We start from the raw sequence: 24,347 nt of genomic DNA, 5'->3' as shown, positions 1-24,347 counted from the left end.
ATCCTCAATATTTTCCAGGGTTGGTGTTTTTATCCAGGTGTTAACATGCTCAATAAATTCATGTACATTGATCAATTTGGCTTTGTACCATATGTCGTTTTTGATTTGGTCCTCTGTAGGTAGAATTGGTAGGAGGGATTGGTGTGCACTTGCAGCTTCCTTTACAACATTGAGATATTTGGTGAAAGACGATTGCACTTCCATTTTGTCCTCTCCATTTTCCATCCTCTCCATGATATGTTTCTGCATGTTGCTTGCTTTGTTTAATTTGGATCTTCTCTCCTTCTGAAGTGTTTCAATTCTCATCAGTAGAGCTTTTGGTGTCATTTTCACTGTGCGTTTTTTTACAGCAGATGTTTGATTTGTGTCCACCTGATTTTCCATGTCTGCAGGCTGTGACTGATTTTCAGTCATTTCTGACAATTCAGCCTGTGAGGGTTCCATTTGACCTTTAATTGTGTCACCAATTGAATGTGTTAACTTTAACTCCTCCATTAACGCATGATCATGTATTTCCAAAGCATCATGTTTGCCTTTTCCAGGATCCATGATTATACACAACCCACAAATTCAAAATCAAATCAAATATATGGAAACCTTGTTAATGTCAGTCAAAACACCAAAAATCAAAACCCGCAATTATTAATTTGCATTTGTTCAAATCAAACCTCACCCACGAACGGGCTTGCACAAAGAATCATAAAACACCACCTTGTAATTGAAATGTACCCACGAACGGGTTGCAATCATGCACAAAACCTCATAGAAATGTACCCACGAACGGGTTAAATAACAATGAATATTAACCACCAATGCATTGGATTTGTTGTTTCTGTCTTTGTGTGCACACACTATTATATGGCCATCTATTAACCCGTGTAGCGCGCTACATACCTTTACTTTGTTCTTGTCTTCAAAAGAGTTTCTTCGAAAAGAGTTCAATATCTTCGAAAAGAGTACTTCAAACAGCGTTGCGTGTCCCAGCGCTGCTCAGCTGTCACTCAAAACGGCGAGGGCTGCGGCTGCCGTGGCTGTTGTTCGATCAGCGCGACGTCCTCCGTCTTGATCAGCACGGCGTCCTCCGTCTGCCTGTCGCTGCGTTGCTCCTGGCTCCAAACGACGATCCCGTCCGCTCTTCTCCCGGTCCAAAGGAGGCGAAACAGCCCGGCCTGTGGCTGAACACCGTCCCAGTGTGCGCTCCAGGTGCACACACTGCGCGCTGCTTGCAGTCTATTTACGTCCTGTTCCTAATGAAGTGTCCACTGTGTGTCTTACTGACATTCAAACTTAGTCCTTTTCCAAAACGAATGAAGACTAAAGTTTTCGACTTATTGTAGAGCCCTTACCTTTGGGCTGGTACCGAGGGCGACTGTGTTGACCAGTTTGACGCGTGTAAATGATAGAATGTCCAGTACTGTAGAACTGTGTTTGGATATGACAATCCGTTTATTCCAGCTATCTAAATTAAATCAAATGTAAGTTATATAACATAAAGTATGCTAACCTTGAATGGCACATTGTCACAGCATTGTCACGGCAAGACACGACACGTCACGTCACAAACACGAACACGACCACGACCACGTCACGAACACGATCGAAAACTGTTTGTCCTCCAATCGCCCTCCCATGCTCACACCTGAACCCAATTTAAAGGAGGCTACCATGGTAACCGCACCATAGCAACAGTCACCTCCCTGTCAACCCTTCCTGGTTCCTAACAGGAAGTGGGTGGAGCACTCTGCCGAAAAGGAAATTAAACATGCTGAACCCAACAATCAATTAGAGAAAATAAAAATAAAAACAATATAAACAAATAAGGAATTTTGGCTCCAACAGTCATGGTCTTTGACTTTCATAGTCATGGTCTTTGACTTTTAGTCAGTCTTTAACTTTTAGTCATGGTCTTTGACTTTCATAGTCATGGTCTTTGACTTTTAGTCAGTCTTTAACTTTTAGTCATGGTCTTTGACTTTCATAGTCATGGTCTTTGACTTTTAGTCAGTCTTTAACTTTTAGTCATGGTCTTTGACTTTCATAGTCATGGTCTTTGACTTTTGGTCAGTATTTGACTTTTAGTCATGGTCTTAGACTCAAGTCATGGCCCTTGACTTTTAGTCAGTATTTGACTTTTAGTCATGGTCTTTGACTTTTAGTCATGGTCTTTGACTCAAGTCATGGCCTTTGACTTTTAGTCATGGTCTTTGACTCAAGTCATGGCCTTTGACTTTTAATCATGGTCTTTGACTTTTAGTCATGGTCTTTAACTCAAGTCGTGGCCTTTGACTTTGAGTTACGGTCTTTGACTTTGAGTCACGGTCTTTGACTTTGAGTCACGGTCTTTGACTTTTAGTCACGGTCTTTGACTTTTAGCCACGGTCTTTGACTTTTAGTCACGGTCTTTGACTTTTAGCCACGGTCTTTGACTTTTAGTTACGGTCTTTGACACTGTTCAGACCTCCTGAGCCTCGACCAATCCGCAGGAACACGTGTTAGTTTCCATCAAACGGAGAATGAAACTTGTCTCACACCTTTCTGTGTTTTCTTTGTCTTTGAGGGCGGTTGCCATGGACTTTGTTCATGAACAAACTTAAACACATGCTTGAGTCACAGCTGACATGATGCTTTAGTTTACAGAGAAGTCCATGTCAGAATGTACTTTAGTAATTGTGGTTCTTACAAAAAATATATCTTATAAAATATAAAAGCTAAAATGTCTCAAAGCTCTGCCCCTTTAATTAGTGCATAATAAATCATTTAACTTTAGCCTACTACTACAATCATATTATGTACCAGCAACATAAAGTGAAACAGAGGCAGAGGTGTCCTGCCACAGTCAGTAACAAATAAACAGAAAACAGTAGTGGTGGTAGATAGACACAGAGCTTCATCAAACATCTGATCCACTGAACAAAGAGCTCCAAAAATCTTGAACTTTAGACTGCCATCAGTTTTACTCCCTACACTTAGAAAAGACTTAGAAAAACTTGTACATGCCTTTATTACCAGTAGGCTAGACTATTGTAATGGTCTCCTTGCAGGTCTTCCCAAAAAAACTGTCAGGCAGCTACAGCTTGTTCAGAACGCTGCTGCTAGAGTTCTAACAAAGACCAAAAAATGTGAGCACATTACACCAATTCTTAAATCCTTACATTGGCTCCCTGTACATCAGAGAATAGATTTCAAAATCCTCCTGCTCACATATAAATCACTACATGGTCTAGGGCCCAAGTATATCACTGATATGCTCCCACTATATACGCCCTCTAGATCACTAAGATCTTCTGAGACCAATCTGTTAGCGGTTCCAAGAGTAAACTCAAATCAAGGGAGATCATCATTCAGTCACTATGCAACAAATAGCTGGAATAAACTTCCTGAAGATGTCAGACTCTCCCCAACTCTCACTACTTTTAAAACTAGACTGAAGACTTTTATGTTCACCTTAGCTTTCAGCTAAATCTTTTAATCTTTTAACTTTTAACGTCTGCACTGTTTTTATTTTTATTGTCTGCATTTTAATTTTGCTTTTATTTTCTTTCATTTCACTTTGTTGTCTGTGAAGCACTTTGAGTCTGCCTTGTGTATGAAAAGCGCTATACAAATAAAGTTGCCTTGCCTTGCCTTGCCTTACACTTAACCATGTGTTTCCTACTGCCTGCAGACTTTGCACCCTTTGTTATATACACATGTTGTGTTTCTAATATAAATACATTTAATAAAGTCAAATACAAATAAGGCAACAAGAGAAGCATCCTACACTTCTCTTTTGTAAAGTAAATCTGAACAGCCGATATGGGCATCTACATCAACTATATGATTTGCCTGAGAAGCTGAACCGGACAAAAAAAATAAATAAATGTGAATTTATTTTTTTATTTATTTTTTTATTTGTGGCGGACGTAATTCTTTCGTGGCGGGCCGCCACAAATAAATGAATGTGTGGGAAACCCTGCAGGACTATTCAAAGAGTTCTACATGAAACCCCATTATAAAGCAAGATCTCAAACATAGTTACTTGTCCTCCTAGTCCTGAGTAAGCCTGCAGGATCTTGATTTAAAAAAAAAAAAAAAAAATACATTTTTTAAATATTTTATACCATAAAAGTGTTGGCATATTTGTGACATTAGCATGCCAACGTTTTTTTGCTAGAGTCTCTTATATTAGCACGCTAACGTTTTTTGCTAGCTTTGTTGCTACTTTCTATGTGTACACCAACAAATACTGCATTTGACTATTTCTTCTTACCCAGTCATGCGCTAGCTTCTTAACGTTAGCATGCTAACATTAGCATGGCAACTTTTCCAGCTAATATTACACTTTTATACTCTTAATTACGCAGCCATACACCTTAGTCATATAACTTGGGATGTGACACTTGTTAACTGTGAGTGTGCTAATGTTAGCATGCTAGCACGCTAACTTTAAAGTGCTAACTTTTTTTGCTAATTTTACACTTGTTTTCTTTAATTCTGCAGTCATACACCTTACAGTCATATAACTTGGTATGCGAAACATGCTAACTGTTAGCATGTTTACGTTACCATGTTAGCATGTTACTTTTAGACTGTCAATCAACATATTCTTGTCCCAAGGTGCCACACATTAGAACAATATGTAACAAATATTGATATTTTGTCTACAGCGTGCTCTTCTAATCCTTTGTTTATATTGTGTTGTCAGGGGTGTGCGCTACATCAGCAAGCACTGTAGCCAGCGGTATGACATCATCGCTGACACGCTGCTCAGAGAAGAACACGACATTGTCCTTCTGCAAGAGGTGTGGTCACACATCTTCACCTCGCTATTGTCATACTCTTAGTAATACACACACTCCACATATCACTGTGTATGATAGTCTCATGTAGGTATGACTTGTATGATAGTCTCATGTAGGTCTGACTTGCATGATAGTCTCATGTAGGTCTGACTGTGTATGATAGTCTCATGTAGGTATGACTTGTATGATAGTCTCATGTAGGTCTGACTTGTATGATAGTCTCATGTAGGTCTGACTTGTATGATAGTCTCATGTAGGTATGACTGTGTATGATAGTATAATGTAGGTCTGACTTGTATGATAGTCTCATGTAGGTCTGACTGTGTATGATAGTCTCATGTAGATATGACTGTGTATGATAGTCTCATGTAGGTCTGACTTGTATGATAGTCTCATGTAGGTCTGACTTGTATGATAGTCTCATGTAGGTATGACTGTGTATGATAGTCTCATGTAGGTATGACTTGTATGATAGTCTCATGTAGGTCTGACTGTGTATGATAGTCTCATGTAGGTCTGACTGTGTACGATAGTCTCATGTAGGTCTGACTGTGTATGATAGTCTCATGTAGGTCTGACTGTGTATGGTAGTCGCATGTAGGTCTGACTGTGTATGGTAGTCTCATGTAGGTCTGACTTGTATGATAGTCTCATGTAGGTCTGACTTGTATGATAGTCTCATGTAGGTCTGACTGTGTATGATAGTCTCATGTAGGTCTGACTTGTATGATAGTCTCATGTAGGTCTGACTGTGTATGATAGTCTCAGGCAGGTCTGACTTGTGTGATAGTCTCATGTAGGCCTGACTTGTATGATAGTCTCATGTAGGTATGACTGTATGATAGTCTCATGTAGGTCTGACTTGTATGATAGTCTCATGTAGGTATGACTGTGTATGATAGTCTCATGTAGGTCTGACTGTGTATGATAGTCTCATGTAGGTCTGACTGTGTATGATAGTCTCATGCAGGTCTGACTTGTGTGATAGTCTCATGTAGGTCTGACTTGTATGATAGTCTCATGTAGGTCTGACTGTGTATGATAGTCTCATGTAGGTCTGACTTGTATGATAGTCTCATGTAGGTCTGACTGTGTATGATAGTCTCATGTAGGTCTGACTGTGTATGATAGTCTCATGTAGTTCTGACTTGCATGATAGTCTCATGTAGCTCTGACTTGTATGATAGTCTCATGTGGGTCTGACTGTGTATGATAGTCTCATGTAGGTCTGACTTGTATGATAGTCTCATGTTGGTCTGACTGTGTATGATAGTCTCATGTAGGTCTGACTTGTATGACTGTGTATGATAGTCTCATGTAGGTCTGACTTGTATGATAGTCTCATGTAGGTCTGACTTGTATGATAGTCTCATGTAGGTCTGACTTGTATGATAGTCTCATGTAGGTATGACTGTGTATGATAGTCTCATGTAGGTCTGACTTGTATGATAGTCTCATGTAGGTCTGACTGTGTATGATAGTCTCATGTAGGTCTGACTGTGTATGATAGTCTCATGTATGTATGACTGTGTATGATAGTCTCATGTAGGTCTGACTTGTATGATAGTCTCATGTAGGTCTGACTTGTATGATAGTCTCATGTAGGTATGACTGTGTATGATAGTCTCATGTAGGTATGACTTGTATGATAGTCTCATGTAGGTCTGACTGTGTATGATGGTCTCATGTAGGTCTGACTGTGTATGATAGTCTCATGCAGGTCTGACTTGTATGATAGTCTCATGTAGGTCTGACTGTGTACGATAGTCTCATGTAGGTCTGACTGTGTATGATAGTCTCATGTAGGTCTGACTTGTATGATAGTCTCATGGAGGTCTGACTTGTATGATAGTCTCATGTAGGTATGACTGTGTATGATAGTCTCATGTAGGTCTGACTTGTATGATAGTCTCATGTAGGTCTGACTGTGTATGATAGTCTCAGGCAGGTCTGACTTGTGTGATAGTCTCATGTAGGCCTGACTTGTATGATAGTCTCATGTAGGTCTGACTTGTATGATAGTCTCATGTAGGTATGACTGTGTATGATAGTCTCATGCAGGTCTGACTTGTGTGATAGTCTCATGTAGGTCTGACTGTGTATGATAGTCTCATGTAGGTCTGACTTGTATGATAGTCTCATGTAGGTCTGACTGTGTATGATAGTCTCATGTAGGTCTGACTGTGTATGATAGTCTCATGTAGGTCTGACTTGTATGATAGTCTCATGTGGGTCTGACTTGTATGATAGTCTCATGTGGGTCTGACTGTGTATGATAGTCTCATGTAGGTATGACTTGTATGATAGTCTCATGTAGGTCTGACTGTGTATGTTAGTCTCATGTAGGTCTGACTGTGTATGATAGTCTCATGCAGGTCTGACTTGTATGATAGTCTCATGTAGGTCTGACTGTGTACGATAGTCTCATGTTGGTCTGACTGTGTATGATAGTCACATGTAGGTCTGACTGTGTATGATAGTCTCATGTAGGTCTGACTTGTATGATAGTCTCATGTAGGTATGACTGTGTAAGATAGTCTCATGTAGGTCTGACTTGTATGATAGTCTCATGTAGGTCTGACTGTGTATGATAGTCTCAGGCAGGTCTGACTTGTGTGATAGTCTCATGTAGGCCTGACTTGTATGATAGTCTCATGTAGGTCTGACTTGTATGATAGTCTCATGTAGGTATGACTGTGTATGATAGTCTCATGCAGGTCTGACTTGTGTGATAGTCTCATGTAGGTCTGACTTGTATGATAGTCTCATGTAGGTCTGACTGTGTATGATAGTCTCATGTAGGTCTGACTTGTATGATAGTCTCATGTAGGTCTGACTGTGTATGATAGTCTCATGTAGGTCTGACTGTGTATGATAGTCTCATGTAGGTCTGACTTGTATGATAGTCTCATGTGGGTCTGACTGTGTATGATAGTCTCATGTAGGTCTGACTTGTATGATAGTCTCATGTGGGTCTGACTGTGTATGATAGTCTCATGTGGGTCTGACTTGTATGACTGTGTATGATAGTCTCATGTAGGTCTGACTTCTATGATAGTCTCATGTAGGTCTGACTGTGTATGATAGTCTCATGTAGGTCTGACTGTGTATGATAGTCTCATGTAGGTCTGACTGTGTATGATAGTCTCATGTAGGTCTGACTTGTATGATAGTCTCATGTAGGTCTGACTGTGTATGATAGTCTCATGTAGGTCTGACTTGTATGACTGTGTATGATAGTCTCATGTAGGTCTGACTGTGTATGATAGTCTCATGTAGGTCTGACTGTGTATGATAGTCTCATGTAGGTCTGACTGTTTATGATAGTCTCATGTAGGTCTGACTTGTATGATAGTCTCATGTAGGTCTGACTTGTATGACTGTGTATGATAGTCTCATGTGGGTCTAACTGTGTATGATAGTCTCATGTAGGTCTGACTTGTATGATAGTCTCATGTGGGTCTGACTGTGTATGATAGTCTCATGTGGGTCTGACTTGTATGACTGTGTATGATAGTCTCATGTAGGTCTGACTTCTATGATAGTCTCATGTAGGTCTGACTGTGTATGATAGTCTCATGTAGGTCTGACTGTATGATAGTCTCATGTAGGTCTGACTTGTATGATAGTCTCATGTAGGTCTGACTGTGTATGATAGTCTCATGTAGGTCTGACTTGTATGACTGTGTATGATAGTCTCATGTAGGTCTGACTGTGTATGATAGTCTCATGTAGGTCTGACTGTTTATGATAGTCTCATGTAGGTCTGACTTGTATGATAGTCTCATGTAGGTCTGACTTGTATGATAGTCTCATGTAGGTCTGACTTGTATGACTGTGTATGATAGTCTCATGTAGGTCTGACTGTGTATGATAGTCTCATGTAGGTCTGACTTGTATGATAGTCTCATGTAGGTCTGACTGTGTATGATAGTCTCATGTAGGTCTGACTGTTTATGATAGTCTCATGTAGGTCTGACTTGTATGACTGTGTATGATAGTCTCATGTATGTTTGAAGGTGTGGAGTGAGAAGGACTACCTCTTCCTGAGGAAGAAACTGGCCAGTAGCCACTCCTACTCTCACTACTTCAAAAGGTATGTTCACCTCAAAATGCAAACTTGCAGGTGTAAAACATTCCTCCGATGTGTTGGAACATTTGATTGACCGGCTGAAAGGATTAGCACCTTAACTTAACTTACTTGACTTAACTCTGGCTTGACCCGCATACCACAGCCCCTGATTGAGAGTCTTAATGTGATGCATGCAACATGTTTCAAAAAAGCTGGCACAAGTGGCAAAAAAGAGTGAGAAAGTTGAGTAATGCTCATCAAAGACTTATTTGGAACATCCCACAGGTGAACAGGCTAATTGGGAACAGGTGGGTGCCATGATTGGGTATAAAAGCAGCTTCCATGAAATGCTCAGTCATTCACAAACAAGGACGGGGCGAGGGTCACCACTTTGTCAACAAATGCCTGAGCAAATTGTTTTAAGAACAACATTTCTCAGGCAGCTATTGCAAGGAATTTAGGGATTTCACCATCTACGCTCTGTAATATCATCAAAAGGTTCAGAGAATCTGGAGAAATCACTGCACGTAAGCCATGATATTACACACCTTGGATCCCTCATGCGCTACTGCAGGGTGTAAAGGATATCACCACATGGGCTCAGGAACACTTCAGATAACCACTGTCAGTAACTACAGTTGGTCGCTACATCTGTAAGTGCAAGTTAACACTACTATGCAAAGCCAAAGCCATTTATCAACAACACCCAGAAACACTTTGCTGGACCCGAGCTCATCTAAGATGGACTGATGCAAAGTGGAAAAGTGTTCTGTGGTCTGACGAGTCCACATTTCAAATTGTTTTTGGAAACTGTGGACCAAAGAGGAAAAGAACCATCCGGACTGTTCTAGGGTGAAAGTGTAAAAGGCAGCATGTGTGATGGTATGGGGGTGTATTAGTGGCCAAGACATGGGTAACTTACACATCTGTGAAGGCACCATTAATGCTGAAAGGTACATACAGCTTTTGGAGCAACATATGTTGCCATCCAAGCAACGTTATCATGGACGCCCCTGCTTCTTTCAGCAAGACAATGCCAAGCCAGGTGTTACAACAGCGTGGCTTCATAATAAAAGAGTGTGGGTACTAGACTGGCCTGCCTGTAGTCCAGACATTGAAAATGTGTGAAGGCTAAAATATGAGAAGGGAGACTGTTGAACAACTTAAGCTGTACATCAAGCAAGAATGGGAAATAATTCCACTTCAAAAATGTGTCTCCTCAGTTCCCAAACCTTTACTGAGTGTTGTTAAAAGGAAAGGCCATGTAACACACTGGTAAAAATGCCTTTTTTGCAATGTGTTGCTGCCATTAAATTCTAACTTCATGATTATTTGCAAAAAATACCAAAGTTTCTCAGTGTGAACATGAAATATCTTGTCTTTGCAGTCTATTCAATTGAATATAAGTTGAAAAGGATTTGTTGTATTCTCTTTTTATTTACCATTTACACAACGTGACAACTTCACTGCTTTTGTAGTTTGTGTATATATATATATATATATATATATATATATATATATATATATATATATATATATATATATATATATATATATATATATATATATATATATATATATATATATATATATATATCTTAGGGGTGTGGGAAAAAATCGATTCGAATTCGAATCGCGATTCTCACGTTGTGCGATTCAGAATCGATTCTCATTTTTAAAAAATCGATTTTTATTTTTTTTAATAAATATATATATATATATATATATATTTTTTTTTTTTTTTAATTAATCAATCCAACAAAACAATACACAACAATACCATAACAATGCAATCCAATTCCAAAACCAAACCCGACCCAGCAACACTCAGAACTGCAATAAACAGAGCAATTGAGAGGAGACACAAACACGACACAGAGCAAACCAAAAGTAGTGAAACAAAAATGAATATTATCAACAACAATATCAATATTAGTCACAATTTCAACATAGCAGTGATTAAAAATCCCTCATTGACATTATCATTAGACATTTAGTTTATGAGATGCGATGCAAGTGTAAGCCACTGTGACACTATTGTTATTTTTTTTTATTTTTTTATTTTATTAATGTTTGTAATGATAATATCAATGAGGGATTTTTAATCACTGCTATGTTGAAATTGTTACTAATATTGATACTGTTGTTGATAATATTCATTTTTGTCTCACTACTTTTAGATTGTTCCGTGTCATGTTTGTGTGTCCTCAATTGCTCTCAATTGCTCTGTTTATTGCTATTCTGAATGTTGCTGGGTCGGGTTTTGTTTTGAAATTGTATTGCATTATTATGATATTGTTGTGTTTTTGAATCGAGAATCGTGTTGAATTGAAAAAAATCGATTCTGAATCGAATCGTGACCCCAAGAATCTATTTTGAATCGAATCGTGGGACACCCAAAGATTCCCAGCCCTAATATATATATATATATACAGGTTATAATGGTTTACAAAGCCTACACATGGCCTACAATAAAACCATTGTCACATTCAGACAGCCCTGCACTAGGATGATGGCTGTCTCCATGGAAACGGTCCAAGTTGGTTATTGAAGGTAATCCTCTTTCCATCACTTTTTACCTCCTCTCAGCGGAGTCATTGGCAGCGGATTGGCCATTTTCTCCAAACACAGAATCCAGGACACACTCCTCTACCGCTACTCACTCAACGGTTATCCATATATGGTAAGTTAGCCGGCTCGACAAGCCCCACCATGCACTCAAAACGATGATTTGTAGGCCCATCATGGCGACTGGTTTGGAGGGAAGGCAGTCGGCCTGGCCGTCCTCAGCATCGGCCCGCTGACCGCACACGTCTACGTGACTCACGTGAGTATGACGCCTTACCTCTGCGAGGGTGAGGACTCTGCTGACCGCTGAGTGTCGTTGCAGCTGCATGCCGAGTACAGCCGCCACAAGGACGCCTATCTGCCTCACAGGGTGGTGCAGGCCTGGGAGCTGCAGCAGTTCATCCGGTACTGTCATTCACTTGTTCATACACTCATGTTTGCTCTACATTACATTCATGCAACCACAACAATCTCACCAGTTTGGAGGATAGCCACCAGAAATGAGTTTGTTTGTTGTTGAAAATGACAAATGATACGTTTTTAAACTAGGAGACACAAATATAGTATGCACACTTACTTTAAGAGTTTCAATGAGTCATTCATTAAAATCAATTTTTAGAAAATGGATGGATGGATGAGACTAAGATAGCAATTTGATGGTGAAAAAAAGGCAGTACTTTAAGAATAAAGTTGAAATATTCCAAAAATAAAGTTTAGATTTAATAACAAAACAAAAAAATGGTCAAAATGTTACAATATTAACCTCTTAAGGCCCAAGCTGTTTGTTTACATGCTTTTTTTTATTTCTCTTTGCTATTTGGGCTTATTGGACCCTAATTAGAATAAAAACTAAGAATCATCTTTTGATATGATGTCCATAAGTACACAAACGTGTACTTCATGTTTAGTGACATGCTAATTCTTGTTTTTACACAATTCCATTGTATGTTATACTCTTCTGACACCACCAGATGGCAGTATAAGTGTCCACATAAGCGGCCATAAGACCCCAATTCAGTACTGTACACCATTTTGGAAATAAGAGTTAAAAGGTGCTGTCCACGCATGTGGCCACTAAGCCTCAATATAAACATTTTACTGGTGAGAATAGAAAAGTGAAATTTCTCGGAATAAAGGTATAATTATCCTATAAAAGAAAGCTGCCATTTGACAAGAATACTACATGAATATTACCAGACTTTACTAAGGAGAATAAAGTTGTCTATTTACGAACAAAAGTAGAATTTCCCAAGAATAAAATATACAATATGACAACAAAATGTTATCATTTTACCAGCATTAAAACATAACATTGTCCAAAACTAATCGTAAATAGTGTCTGTAACAAGGCAGTAATACGGCTGATCAAACAAAACAGAAGTCATGGTCATGGAGCCACTAGCTGCGCAAGCTAGCTCTCCAATCAGCTAAACAGACTCAATAACTCCACTCTGACGTTTTGCTGAATTTACTGAGGAATTTGTGAAAGTGAAACAATACAAAAAGAATGTAAGTTAATAATACTAACACAGACACTTGTAAATGTGTTAGCATATTAGCCAATGCTAACAACGCTAGCTTGTTTACATTATGATAGCAGGTACAAATATGCATGAAAACACTCCTGTAGACATCACACATGGGACACTTTAGTAAGTAAGAATAGTTTTAGTTATATTGTAAAACTTACTAACGTAGCTTGGAGTGATGAATGAAGCATCCATACGAGTAGAAACGCTATGGGCGGCTACAAGACAGAACAGCACTTCTACTTCTGGTTATATATATATATGTATATGTACATGTAAATATACACACACATATATATATATACATATATATGTGTGTGTGTGTGTGTATATATATATATATATATTTATATATATATATATATATATTTTATATTTTTGTATTTTTTTGTATTTTTTTTTTGTCCTGTCCAGCTTCTCAGGCAAATCATATAGACTTAGATTTAGACTTCCTTTTTATTGTCATTCAAATTTGAACTTTACAGCACAGATAAGAACGACATTTCGTTACATAAGCTCATGGTAGTGCAAGATAAAAAAAAGCAATAAGGTGCATATATAAATAAATAAATATATATAAATAATATATATATATATATAATAAATAAAGATATATAAATATATATACAAAAATAGATTATTGTACAGATAAATATAGTGCACTTTGTCACATGCGTCCACGTTTATGGATGTATGTTATATTGTCTTTTTTATTACAGCCAGTTAATCCATTTTGGGGGGAGTTGAGGGGATAATTTAATTATGATGCGTTCAAGAGTCTTACAGCTTGAGGGAAGAAGCTGTTACAGAACCTGAAGGTTCTGCTTCGGAGGCTGCGGAACCTCTTTCTAGAGTCCAGCAGTGAAAACAGTCCTTGGTCACCACTCTCTGGAGAGACTTCCAGTCTGAGGCATTGCTTATAGTTGATGTACATGCCCATATCGGCTGTTCAGATTTATATATATATTTTTTATAATGCATACATACAGTTATGTTCATAATAATAGCAGTGTGTTTAAAAAGGTGTGTAAGCCTCAAAATTGTATTTTAATGAACACAAATGCACATTCTATTTCAAAGCCAGAAAATTGGAAAAAAGTAATTCAATTTGACAATATTTTACAGAAAGTCAAGAAATATAAAACAAATAAATAGCAGTGTTGACATCTTTCTTTATAAAACTCAAATGTACTGTATAAACTAAGAAAGACTTGCAGATTCAACTTTCCTTAGAATTATTAACTATAATTTAGTTGCATAACCACGGTTTCTGATAACTGCTTCACATCTGTGGCACATGGAGTCGACAGGTATTGCAGCCCAGGACAATTGTACTACGTTCCACAATTCCTCTGCATTTTTTGGTTTTGCCTCAAGAACAGCATTCTTTATGTCAGCCCACAAGTTTTCAATGGGATTAAGGTTCAGGGATTGTGCTGGCCACTCCATTACTTGAACTCTGTTTGTCTGGAACCATGATTTTACTCGCTTGCTGGTGTGTTTCAATCAATCAATCAATCAATCAATGTTTATTTATATAGCCCTAAATCACAAGTGTCTCAAAGGGCTGCACAAGCCACAACGACATCCTCGGTACAGAGCCCACATACGGGCAAGGAAAAACTCACCCCAGTGGGACGTCGGTGAATGACTATGAGAAACCTTGGAGAGGACCGCATATGTGGGTAACCCACAATGATGTCACTTATGGAACGCAGCACTGCTATTTTTTTTTAACACGCCCCTTTCAGTAAATGATTGTTTCACAGAATCAGCAGCATGCACATCATTCCTGTTGGGTCTTTTGGTTTTCTATACCTTTACTAAACCTTCTAGAAACTTACTTGCAGTGTAGAAGTTGAAATTCTAACAAAAACAGTGATTTATCTTGCTAGTGATGTGGGACTGCTATTATTTTGAACACAACTGTATATGTGGGCATTAAAAAAAGAATATAAGTCGCATTAAAAAGCATTAAATTAGAAGTGTAGAAACATGTATAAAGCCTGGTCAAAGATCTCTTTTGGCCTCAGTGACTTCAATCATAACTGATAAAAAAAAATGTTTTAACTGTAATCGTGCTGTATTACTATGCGCTCTGCGAAAATACACATTTATCTAATTATTAAAAATGTTGTTTTGATGTAATTGTGCCTCTCAACCACCAGATGGTGCCAATGGACCACATTGCATATTTGTCAGTTTTAATGAGCCTAAATAAGTATGAATATACTGTGTGCACAAATGCATGTAATCATGTAAGATGACAAAAAGTCCATAAACTATCAATACATAAAAAATCAATATACAGATGATTGGAGCTGAAGTTGTTGAACTATTTCAAGCTTTGAAAGCAAAACAAACATTGATTTATTGCTGACTTATGACATTTTTATGAGCAGGAAGTGAAAGTGTGTGTAGTCTGTATTCAATTTGCTCAAAGATTGTTAAGATTTTAAGGTGGACCTTTAAGTCCAACACAATCCAACACAGGAGATTATTTGTCAAGTTGTATTTGGAAAATAACTTCACATATTGGAACTAATTACTAAATGAATTAAAAGGCTGTATTTTCTAGGTACTCATGCTTGGGAATGGAAAGAATATTCTTATATATGAAATGAATATTTACAAGTGCTTCCAGGTGTTTCACCTTTACATAATGTGTAGATATAAGTAAGATTCAATATTTGTAATTGTCATGAAAAAAAAAGTATATTCAGTTGTAAAACAAACAAAGCCTCTGCAGAAGTAAAGAACCACAAGAGTCCTCCAGCAGTATGAAGGCCACACAATGTTGTTATGTGCATGAGAAGTGCTAGCATCCAGCTGCTTTATCCACATGACAATGTTGGTGAAACTAAAGTGTGTGGTCATATGGTGGTTACAATGAAGTCATTAATGCTGACTGAGCAGTTAGCTGGGTGTGTTAAGCAGTCTCACACTAACCACTCATTAACATTCCCACATCAACTTCTCTCTAATGACTTTCAGCATGTGTGATTCACACTTTGACTGTCCAAGTATTGACGTGTGATGTCTCTAGCCACCTGTCAGCAAGTATTGACGTTTGATGTCTCTAGCCACACGTCAGCGGGCGCAGACCTGGTGATCCTGGGCGGAGACCTCAACATGCATCCCCAGGACCTGGGCACCAGGCTGCTGAGGTCTTACACGGGACTCAGGGACGCCTACACCGAGGCCCAGACATTTGAGGTACCGGTAGTTTAAAATATATATGTGTGGAATGTCAAGTGTACTTAGAAATAGGGGTGGGACTTGACAACCTTCTCTGGTTCAGAACCAGTTCTCACTGGAACTATTCCTTGGAATCGCTTGTCATTGTTTGTAAACGTTTCCTTTAATGATTCCTCAGAAAGCGAATGGCAGCATTACACAGGTGTGTAGTGGCATCATTACACTGGTGTGTAGTGGCATCATTACACAGGTGTGTAGTGGCATCATTACACAGGTGTGTAGTGGCAGCATTACACAGGTGTGTAGTGGCATCATTACACAGGTGTGTAGTGGCATCATTACACAGGTGTGTAGTGGCATCATTACACAGGCGTGTAGTGGCATCATTACACAGGCGTGTAGTGGCATCATTACACAGGCGTGTAGTGGCATCATTACACAGGCGTGTAGTGGCATCATTACACAGGAGTGTAGTGGCATTACACAGGAGTGTAGTGGCATCATTACACAGGCGTGTAGTGGCATCATTACACAGGCGTGTAGTGGCATCATTACACAGGCGTGTAGTGGCATCATTACACAGGAGTGTAGTGGCATTACACAGGAGTGTAGTGGCATCATTACACAGGCGTGTAGTGGCATCATTACACAGGCGTGTAGTGGCATCATTACACAGGCGTGTAGTGGCATCATTACACAGGCGTGTAGTGGCATCATTACACAGGCGTGTAGTGGCATCATTACACAGGCGTGTAGTGGCATCATTACACAGGCGTGTAGTGGCATTACACAGGCGTGTAGTGGCATCATTACACAGGCGTGTAGTGGCATCATTACATTGAGAAGAAAAGATGTCTACTTGTAATAAGTGCAATATTGCTATTTGATGAAGAGGAGGACAATATGCTGAAACATGCAATAATTCTACATGAATGTATTTCAAGCACTCCCATCTCATCCATCACCTGCTGTAACTACAACAGGTGCTAACTAGCATGTTAGCAACATTATTTGTTACATTGTCTTCTCATTTAAAGATGAACATGAGCACAGACAGCGACTAACGTTGTGGTCAAAAGCTTGCACCCATTTGTCACAGTGCTCCCGATTTTCGGTAGGGGAAGGTTCAATTGTAGTCAAGAGAAAAAGTTGCATGTTTTCCTTCAAGCACATTTTCTCTCAGTCATTTCCATTACACAGGTGGAAGGCAAAAGTTCATGTATGTCAACTTCAAAAGTGAAAGTAATATGTGATGACATGCAGAGTGACACATGTCAAGACTATATTATATTTAGATCATAGATGACAGGTTTTAAAGATCCTACATTTTCCAAGATTTTCAATTCAAAGTTTTCATAAAGTGTAACCATAACGATCAGAATAAGATTTAAAATATGAGGTAAATGTTTTAATTCCACCTTTTAAATCTAAACAAACATTTGCAAGATATTTAATTATTTGTAGTTTCATCAGCATATTTTTGGGGAGATGACAAAATATTCTTAAGTTTTAAAAATGTTACTAAATGTTTTATTCCTGTGATATTTATTATGTTTTCAAAAAAGTATTTTTTTTCTATATACATACATAATACATACACTCTTAACTAATTTGATGCTAATCCACCTTTTGTTCCAAATAAGAATAGATAAGAGAACAGACAAGGAACTAAATCGTTACGCAGAATAGAAAGTGGAATCCGAACTGGAGAAATCTTACCAATCCCCATCCCTACTTGAAAATGAGAACTGCTTTATTGTGCCTGCTGAGTGATGGCGTCACCTAGAGGTTAATATTAGCTCATGCTGGCCTTGTGTTGCAGGGATGTGAGGATGGTCTGACTCTAGTACTGGACAACCCTTTTGTCAGCAAGAAGGAAGTGGCTCCCTTTGAGAAGGGCATCAGGATCGACTACATCCTCTTCAAGGTGGCTGGAACACTGCACTAACACCAACTATGTCAACCACCACTGCAATAACACCAACTATGTCAACCACCACTGCAATAACACCAACTATGTCAACCATAACTGCACTAACACCAACTATGTCAACCATCACTGCACTAACACCAACTATGTCAACCATCACTGCACTAACACCAACTATGTCAACCATCACTGCACTAACACCAACTATGTCAACCATCACTGCAATAACACCAACTATGTCAACCATAACTGCAATAACACCAACTATGTCAACCATCACTGCACTAACACCAACTATGTCAACCATCACTGCACTAACACCAACTATGTCAACCACCACTGCAATAACACCAACTATGTCAACCATAACTGCAATAACACCAACTATGTCAACCATCACTGCACTAACACCAACTATGTCAACCATCACTGCAATAACACCAACTATGTCAACCATAACTGCAATAACACCAACTATGTCAACCATCACTGCAATAACACCAACTATGTCAACCATCACTGCACGAACACCAACTATGTCAACCATCACTGCAATAACACCAACTATGTCAACCATAACTGCAATAACACCAACTATGTCAACCATCACTGCAATAACACCAACTATGTCAACCATAACTGCACTAACACCAACTATGTCAACCATCACTGCACTAACACCAACTATGTCAACCATGTCAACCATCACTGCACTAACACCAACTATGTCAACCATCACTGCACTAACACCAACTATGTCAACCATAACTGCAATAACACCAACTATGTCAACCATAACTGCAATAACACCAACTATGTCAACCATAACTGCACTAACACCAACTATGTCAACCATAACTGCAATAACACCAACTATGTCAACCATCACTGCAATAACACCAACTATGTCAACCATAACTGCACTAACACTAACTATGTCAACCATCACTGCACTAACACCAACTATGTCAACCATCACTGCACTAACACCAACTATGTCAACCATCACTGCACTAACACCAACTATGTCAACCATAACTGCAATAACACCAACTATGTCAACCATAACTGCAATAACACCAACTATGTCAACCATAACTGCACTAACACCAACTATGTCAACCATAACTGCAATAACACCAACTATGTCAACCATCACTGCAATAACACCAACTATGTCAACCATCACTGCACTAACACCAACTATGTCAACCATCACTGCACTAACACCAACTATGTCAACCATCACTGCACTAACACCAACTATGTCAACCATAACTGCAATAACACCAACTATGTCAACCATCACTGCACTAACACCAACTATGTCAACCATCACTGCACTAACACCAACTATGTCAACCATGCGCAGGGTTCTGGCCAGGCAGACATCCAGTGTACCTCCATGAGCACCACCCAGGGCTCCATCCCAGGACACCCTCTACCATACTCTGACCATGAGGCCCTGACTGTGGAGCTAAGACTTCAGGCCCAGACTGCCATGGAGGGTGGGGGTGACTCTATGTCTACAAGTGGCCGTTGTTCAGAAGGTACTTAGTGCTCTTACATATTGTACATCTGTAGTTGTTCAGAAGGTACTTAGTACACTTACATCCTGTACGTCTGTTGTTGTTCAGAAGGTACTTAGTGCTCTTACATCTTGTACGTCTGTTGTTGTTCAGAAGGTACTTAGTGCTCTTACATCTTGTACATCTGTTGTTGTTCAGAAGGTACTTAGTGCTCTTACATATTGTACATCTGTAGTTGTTCAGAAGGTACTTAGTACACTTACATCCTGTACGTCTGTTGTTGTTCAGAAGGTACTTAGTGCTCTTACATCTTGTACATCTGTTGTTGTTCAGAAGGTACTTAGTGCTCTTACATCTTGTACATCTGTTGTTGTTCAGAAGGTACTTAGTACACTTACATCTTGTACATCTGTTGTTGTTCAGAAGGTACTTAGTACACTTACATCTTGTACGTCTGTTGTTGTTCAGAAGGTACTTAGTACACTTACATCTTGTAAGTCTGTTGTTGTTCATAAGGTACTTAGTGCTCCTACATCTTGTACGTCTGTTGTTGTTCATAAGGTACTTAGTACACTTACATCTTGTACGTCTGTTGTTGTTCAGAAGGTACTTAATGCTCTTACATCTTGTACATCTGTTGTTGTTCATAAGGTACTTAGTGCTCTTACATCTTGTACATCTGTAGTTGTTCAGAAGGTACTTAGTACACTTACATCTTGTACGTCTGTTGTTGTTCAGAAGGTACTTAGTGCTCTTACATCTTGTACATCTGTTGTTGTTCAGAAGGTACTTAGTACACTTACATCTTGTACATCTGTTGTTGTTCAGAAGGTACTTAGTACACTTACATCTTGTACGTCTGTTGTTGTTCAGAAAGTACTTAGTACACTTACATCTTGTAAGTCTGTTGTTGTTCATAAGGTACTTAGTGCTCTTACATCTTGTACGTCTGTTGTTGTTCATAAGGTACTTAGTACACTTACATCTTGTACGTCTGTTGTTGTTCAGAAGGTACTTAGTGCTCTTACATCTTGTACATCTTTTGTTGTTCAGAAGGTACGTAGTGCTCTTACATCTTGTACATCTGTTGTTGTTCAGAAGGTACTTAGTGCTCTTACATCTTGTACATCTGGTGTTCAGAAGGTACTTAGTGCTCTTACATCTTGTACATCTGTTGTTGTTCAGAAGGTACTTAGTGCTCTTACATCTTGTACATCTGTTGTTGTTCAGAAGGTACTTAGTGCTCTTACATCTTGTACATCTGTTGTTGTTCAGAAGGTACTTAGTGCTCTTACATCTTGTACGTCTGTTGTTGTTCAGAAGGTACTTAGTGCTCTTACATCTTGTACGTCTTTTGTTGTTCAGAAGGTACGTAGTGCTCTTACATCTTGTACATCTGTTGCTGTTCAGAAGGTACTTAGTGCTCTTACATCTTGTACATCTGCTGTTCAGAAGGTACTTAGTGCTCTTACATCTTGTACATCTGTTGTTGTTCAGAAGGTACTTAGTGCTCTTATGTCTTGTACATCTGTTGTTGTTCAGAAGGTACTTAGTGCTCTTACGTCTTGTACATCTGTTGTTGTTCAGAAGGTACTTAGTGCTCTTACATCTTGTACATCTGTTGTTGTTCAGAAGGTACTTAGTGCTCTTACATCTTGTACGTCTGTTGTTGTTCAGAAGGTACTTAGTGCTCTTACGTCTTGTACGCCTGTTGTTGTTCAGAAGGTACTTAGTGCTCTTATGTCTTGTACATCTGTTGTTGTTCAGAAGGTACTTAGTGCTCTTACATCTTATACGTCTGTTGTTGTTCAGAAGGTACTTAGTGCTCTTACATCTTGTACATCTGTTGTTGTTCAGAAGGTACTTAGTGCTCTTACATCTTGTACATCTGTTGTTGTTCAGAAGGTACTTAGTGCTCTTACATCTTGTACATCTGTTGTTGTTCATAAGGTACTTAGTGCTCTTACATCTTGTACGTCTGTTGTTGTTCAGAAGGTACTTAGTGCTCTTACATCTTGTACATCTGTTGTTGTTCAGAAGGTACTTAGTACACTTACATCTTGTACGCCTGTTGTTGTTCAGAACGTACTTAGTGCTCTTACATCTTGTACGTCTGTTGTTGTTCAGAAAGTACTTAGTGCTCTTACATCTTGTACATCTGTTGTTGTTCATAAGGTACTTAGTGCTCTTACATATTGTACATCTGTTGTTGTTCAGAAGGTACTTAGTGCTCTTACATCTTGTACGTCTGTTGTTGTTCAGAAGGTACTTAGTGCTCTTACATCTTGTACGTCTGTTGTTGTTCAGAAGGTACTTAGTGCTCTTACATCTTGTACATCTGTTGTTGTTCAGAAGGTACTTAGTGCTCTTACATCTTGTACGTCTGTTGTTGTTCAGAAGGTTCTTTGTGCTCTTACTTCTTTGTACATCTGTTGTTGTTCAGGAGGTACTTAGTGTTCTTACATCTTGTACATCTGTTGTTGTTCAGAAGGTACTTAGTGCTTGATTACATTACCATAGCATGTACAAATATGCATGAAAACACTCATACAGACATCACACTTTGTAAGTAAGAATAGTTGTAGTTATTTTGTAAAGTATTGGTGGCCGTACAGTAAATATCGGGGTCAGTACAGAAACTATTGGGGTCAGTACAGTAAATATTGGGGTCAGTACAGTAGTTTTGGGGTCAGTACAGTAGTTTTGGGGTCAGTACAGTAGTATTGGTTCAGTACAGTAAATAGGGGTCAACACAGTAATATTGGGGTCAGTACAGCAAATATTGGGGTCAGTACAGAAACTATTGGGGTCAGTACAGTAAATATTGGGGTCAGTACAGAAACTATTGGGGTCAGTACAGTAAATATTGGGGTCAGTACAGTAAGTATTGGGGTCAGTACAGTAGTATTGGGTCAGTACAGTAAGTATTGGGGTCAGTACAGTAGTATTGGGTCAGTACAGTAAATATTGGGGTCAGTACAGTAAATATTGGGGTCAGTACAGAAACTATTGGGGTCAGTTCAGTAGTATTGGGTCAGTACAGTAAGTATTGGGGTCAGTACAGTAACTGTAGGGGTCAACACAGTAGTATTGGGGTCAGTACAGCAAATATTGGGGTCAGTACAGAAACTATTGGGGTCAGTACAGTAAATATTGGGGTCAGTACATTAAGTATTGGGTCTGTACAGTAGTATTGGGTCAGTACAGTAAATATTGGGGTCAGTACAGTAAGTATTGGCTTCAGTACAGTAAGTATTGGGTCAGTACAGTAAATATTGGGGTCAGTACAGTAACTATTGGGGTCAGTACAGTAGTTCTGGGGTAAGTACAGTAAGTATTGGGGTCAGTACAGTAAGTATTGGCTTCAGTACAGTAAGTATTGGGTCAGTACAGTAAATATTGGGGTCAGTACAGTAACTATTGGGGTCAGTACAGTAGTTCTGGGGTAAGTACAGTAAGTATTGGGGTCAGTACAGTAAGTATTGAGGTCATTACAGTAGTTTTGGGGTCAGTACAGTAAATATTGGGGTCAGTACAGTAAGTATTGGGGTCAGTACAGTAGTTTTGGGGTAAGTACAGCAAGTATTGGGGTCAGTACAGTAGTGTTGGGTCAGTACAGTAAGTATTGGGGTCAGTACAGTAGTTTTGGGGTCAGTACAGTAAATATAGGGGTCAGTACAGTAGTATTGGGGTTAGTACAGTAGTTATTGGGGTCAGTACAGTAGTTTTGTTGTCAGTACAGTCAATATTTGGGTCAGTACAGTTAGTATTGGGGTCAGTATAGTACATATTTTCTGGTCAGTACAGTAAATATTGGGGTCAGTACAGTAGTTTTGGGGTCAGTACAGTAAATATTGGGGTCAGCACAGTAAGTATTAGGGTCAGTACAGTAGTATTGGGGTCAGTACAGTAGTATTGGGGGCAGTACAGTAAGTATTGGGGTCAGTACAGTAGTTTTGGGGTCAGTACAGTAGTATTGGGTCAGTACAGTAAGTATTGGTGTCAGTACAGTAACTATAGGGGTCAACACTGTAGTATTGGGGTTAGTACAGTAAATATTGGGGTCAGTACAGTAGTATTGGGGTCAGTACAGTAAATATTGGGGTTAGTACAGTAAATATTGGGGTCAGTACATTAGTATTGGGGTCAGTACAGTAAATATTGTGGTCAGTACAGTAGTATTGGGGTCATTACAGTACATATTGGGGTTAGTACAGTAAATATTGGGGTCAGTACAGTAGTATTGGGGTCAGTACAGTACATATTGGGGTTAGTACAATAAGTATTGGGGTCAGTACAGTAGTATTGGTGTGAGTACAGTAGTATTGGGGTCAGTACAGTAGCATTGGTGTGAGGACAGTAGTATTGGGGTCAATACAGTAGTATTGGTGTGAGTACAGTAGTATTGGGGGTCAGTACACTAGTTTTGGTGTGAGTACAGTAGTATTGGGGTGAGTGCAGTAGTATTGTTGTACCACTGACACTTCCTATTTGTACCAGCACATGTGGTCAAGTTGGTGGACATAGTGACAGTAGTATTGTTGTAGTACTGATAGTAGTAATAATGTTGTATACGTACAGATGTAGCTAAGGAGGTGGACATAGTGACAGTAGTATTATTGTAGTACTGACTGTAGTATTATTGTATATGTACAGATGTGGCTAAGGTGGTGGACATAGTAACAGTAGTATTATTGTAGTACTGACTGTAGTATTATTGTATATGTACAGATGTGGCTA

At 39.0% G+C, this 24,347-nt stretch overlaps 1 protein-coding gene across 1 annotated transcript in view; it reads left to right on the top strand.

Annotated features, from left to right (window-relative positions):
* smpd2b (sphingomyelin phosphodiesterase 2b) overlaps nucleotides 1-24,347 on the top strand; it is a 39,150-nt gene that overhangs the window by 14,015 nt on the left and 788 nt on the right. Inside the window, exons 3-10 of the mRNA XM_062037476.1 lie at nucleotides 4,685-4,781; nucleotides 8,801-8,877; nucleotides 11,443-11,536; nucleotides 11,591-11,680; nucleotides 11,744-11,826; nucleotides 16,034-16,166; nucleotides 17,971-18,075; nucleotides 19,451-19,628. Coding sequence (XP_061893460.1) covers nucleotides 4,685-4,781; nucleotides 8,801-8,877; nucleotides 11,443-11,536; nucleotides 11,591-11,680; nucleotides 11,744-11,826; nucleotides 16,034-16,166; nucleotides 17,971-18,075; nucleotides 19,451-19,628 — 857 coding nt within the window. The remainder of the gene's footprint in view (nucleotides 1-4,684; nucleotides 4,782-8,800; nucleotides 8,878-11,442; nucleotides 11,537-11,590; nucleotides 11,681-11,743; nucleotides 11,827-16,033; nucleotides 16,167-17,970; nucleotides 18,076-19,450; nucleotides 19,629-24,347) is intronic.

Source organism: Entelurus aequoreus, linkage group LG26, assembly GCF_033978785.1.
Source record: "Entelurus aequoreus isolate RoL-2023_Sb linkage group LG26, RoL_Eaeq_v1.1, whole genome shotgun sequence".
Taxonomy (NCBI): Eukaryota; Metazoa; Chordata; class Actinopteri; order Syngnathiformes; family Syngnathidae; genus Entelurus; species Entelurus aequoreus.
Note: the sequence above shows the minus strand (reverse complement) of the source record. Positions and strands in the feature narration are given on the sequence as shown.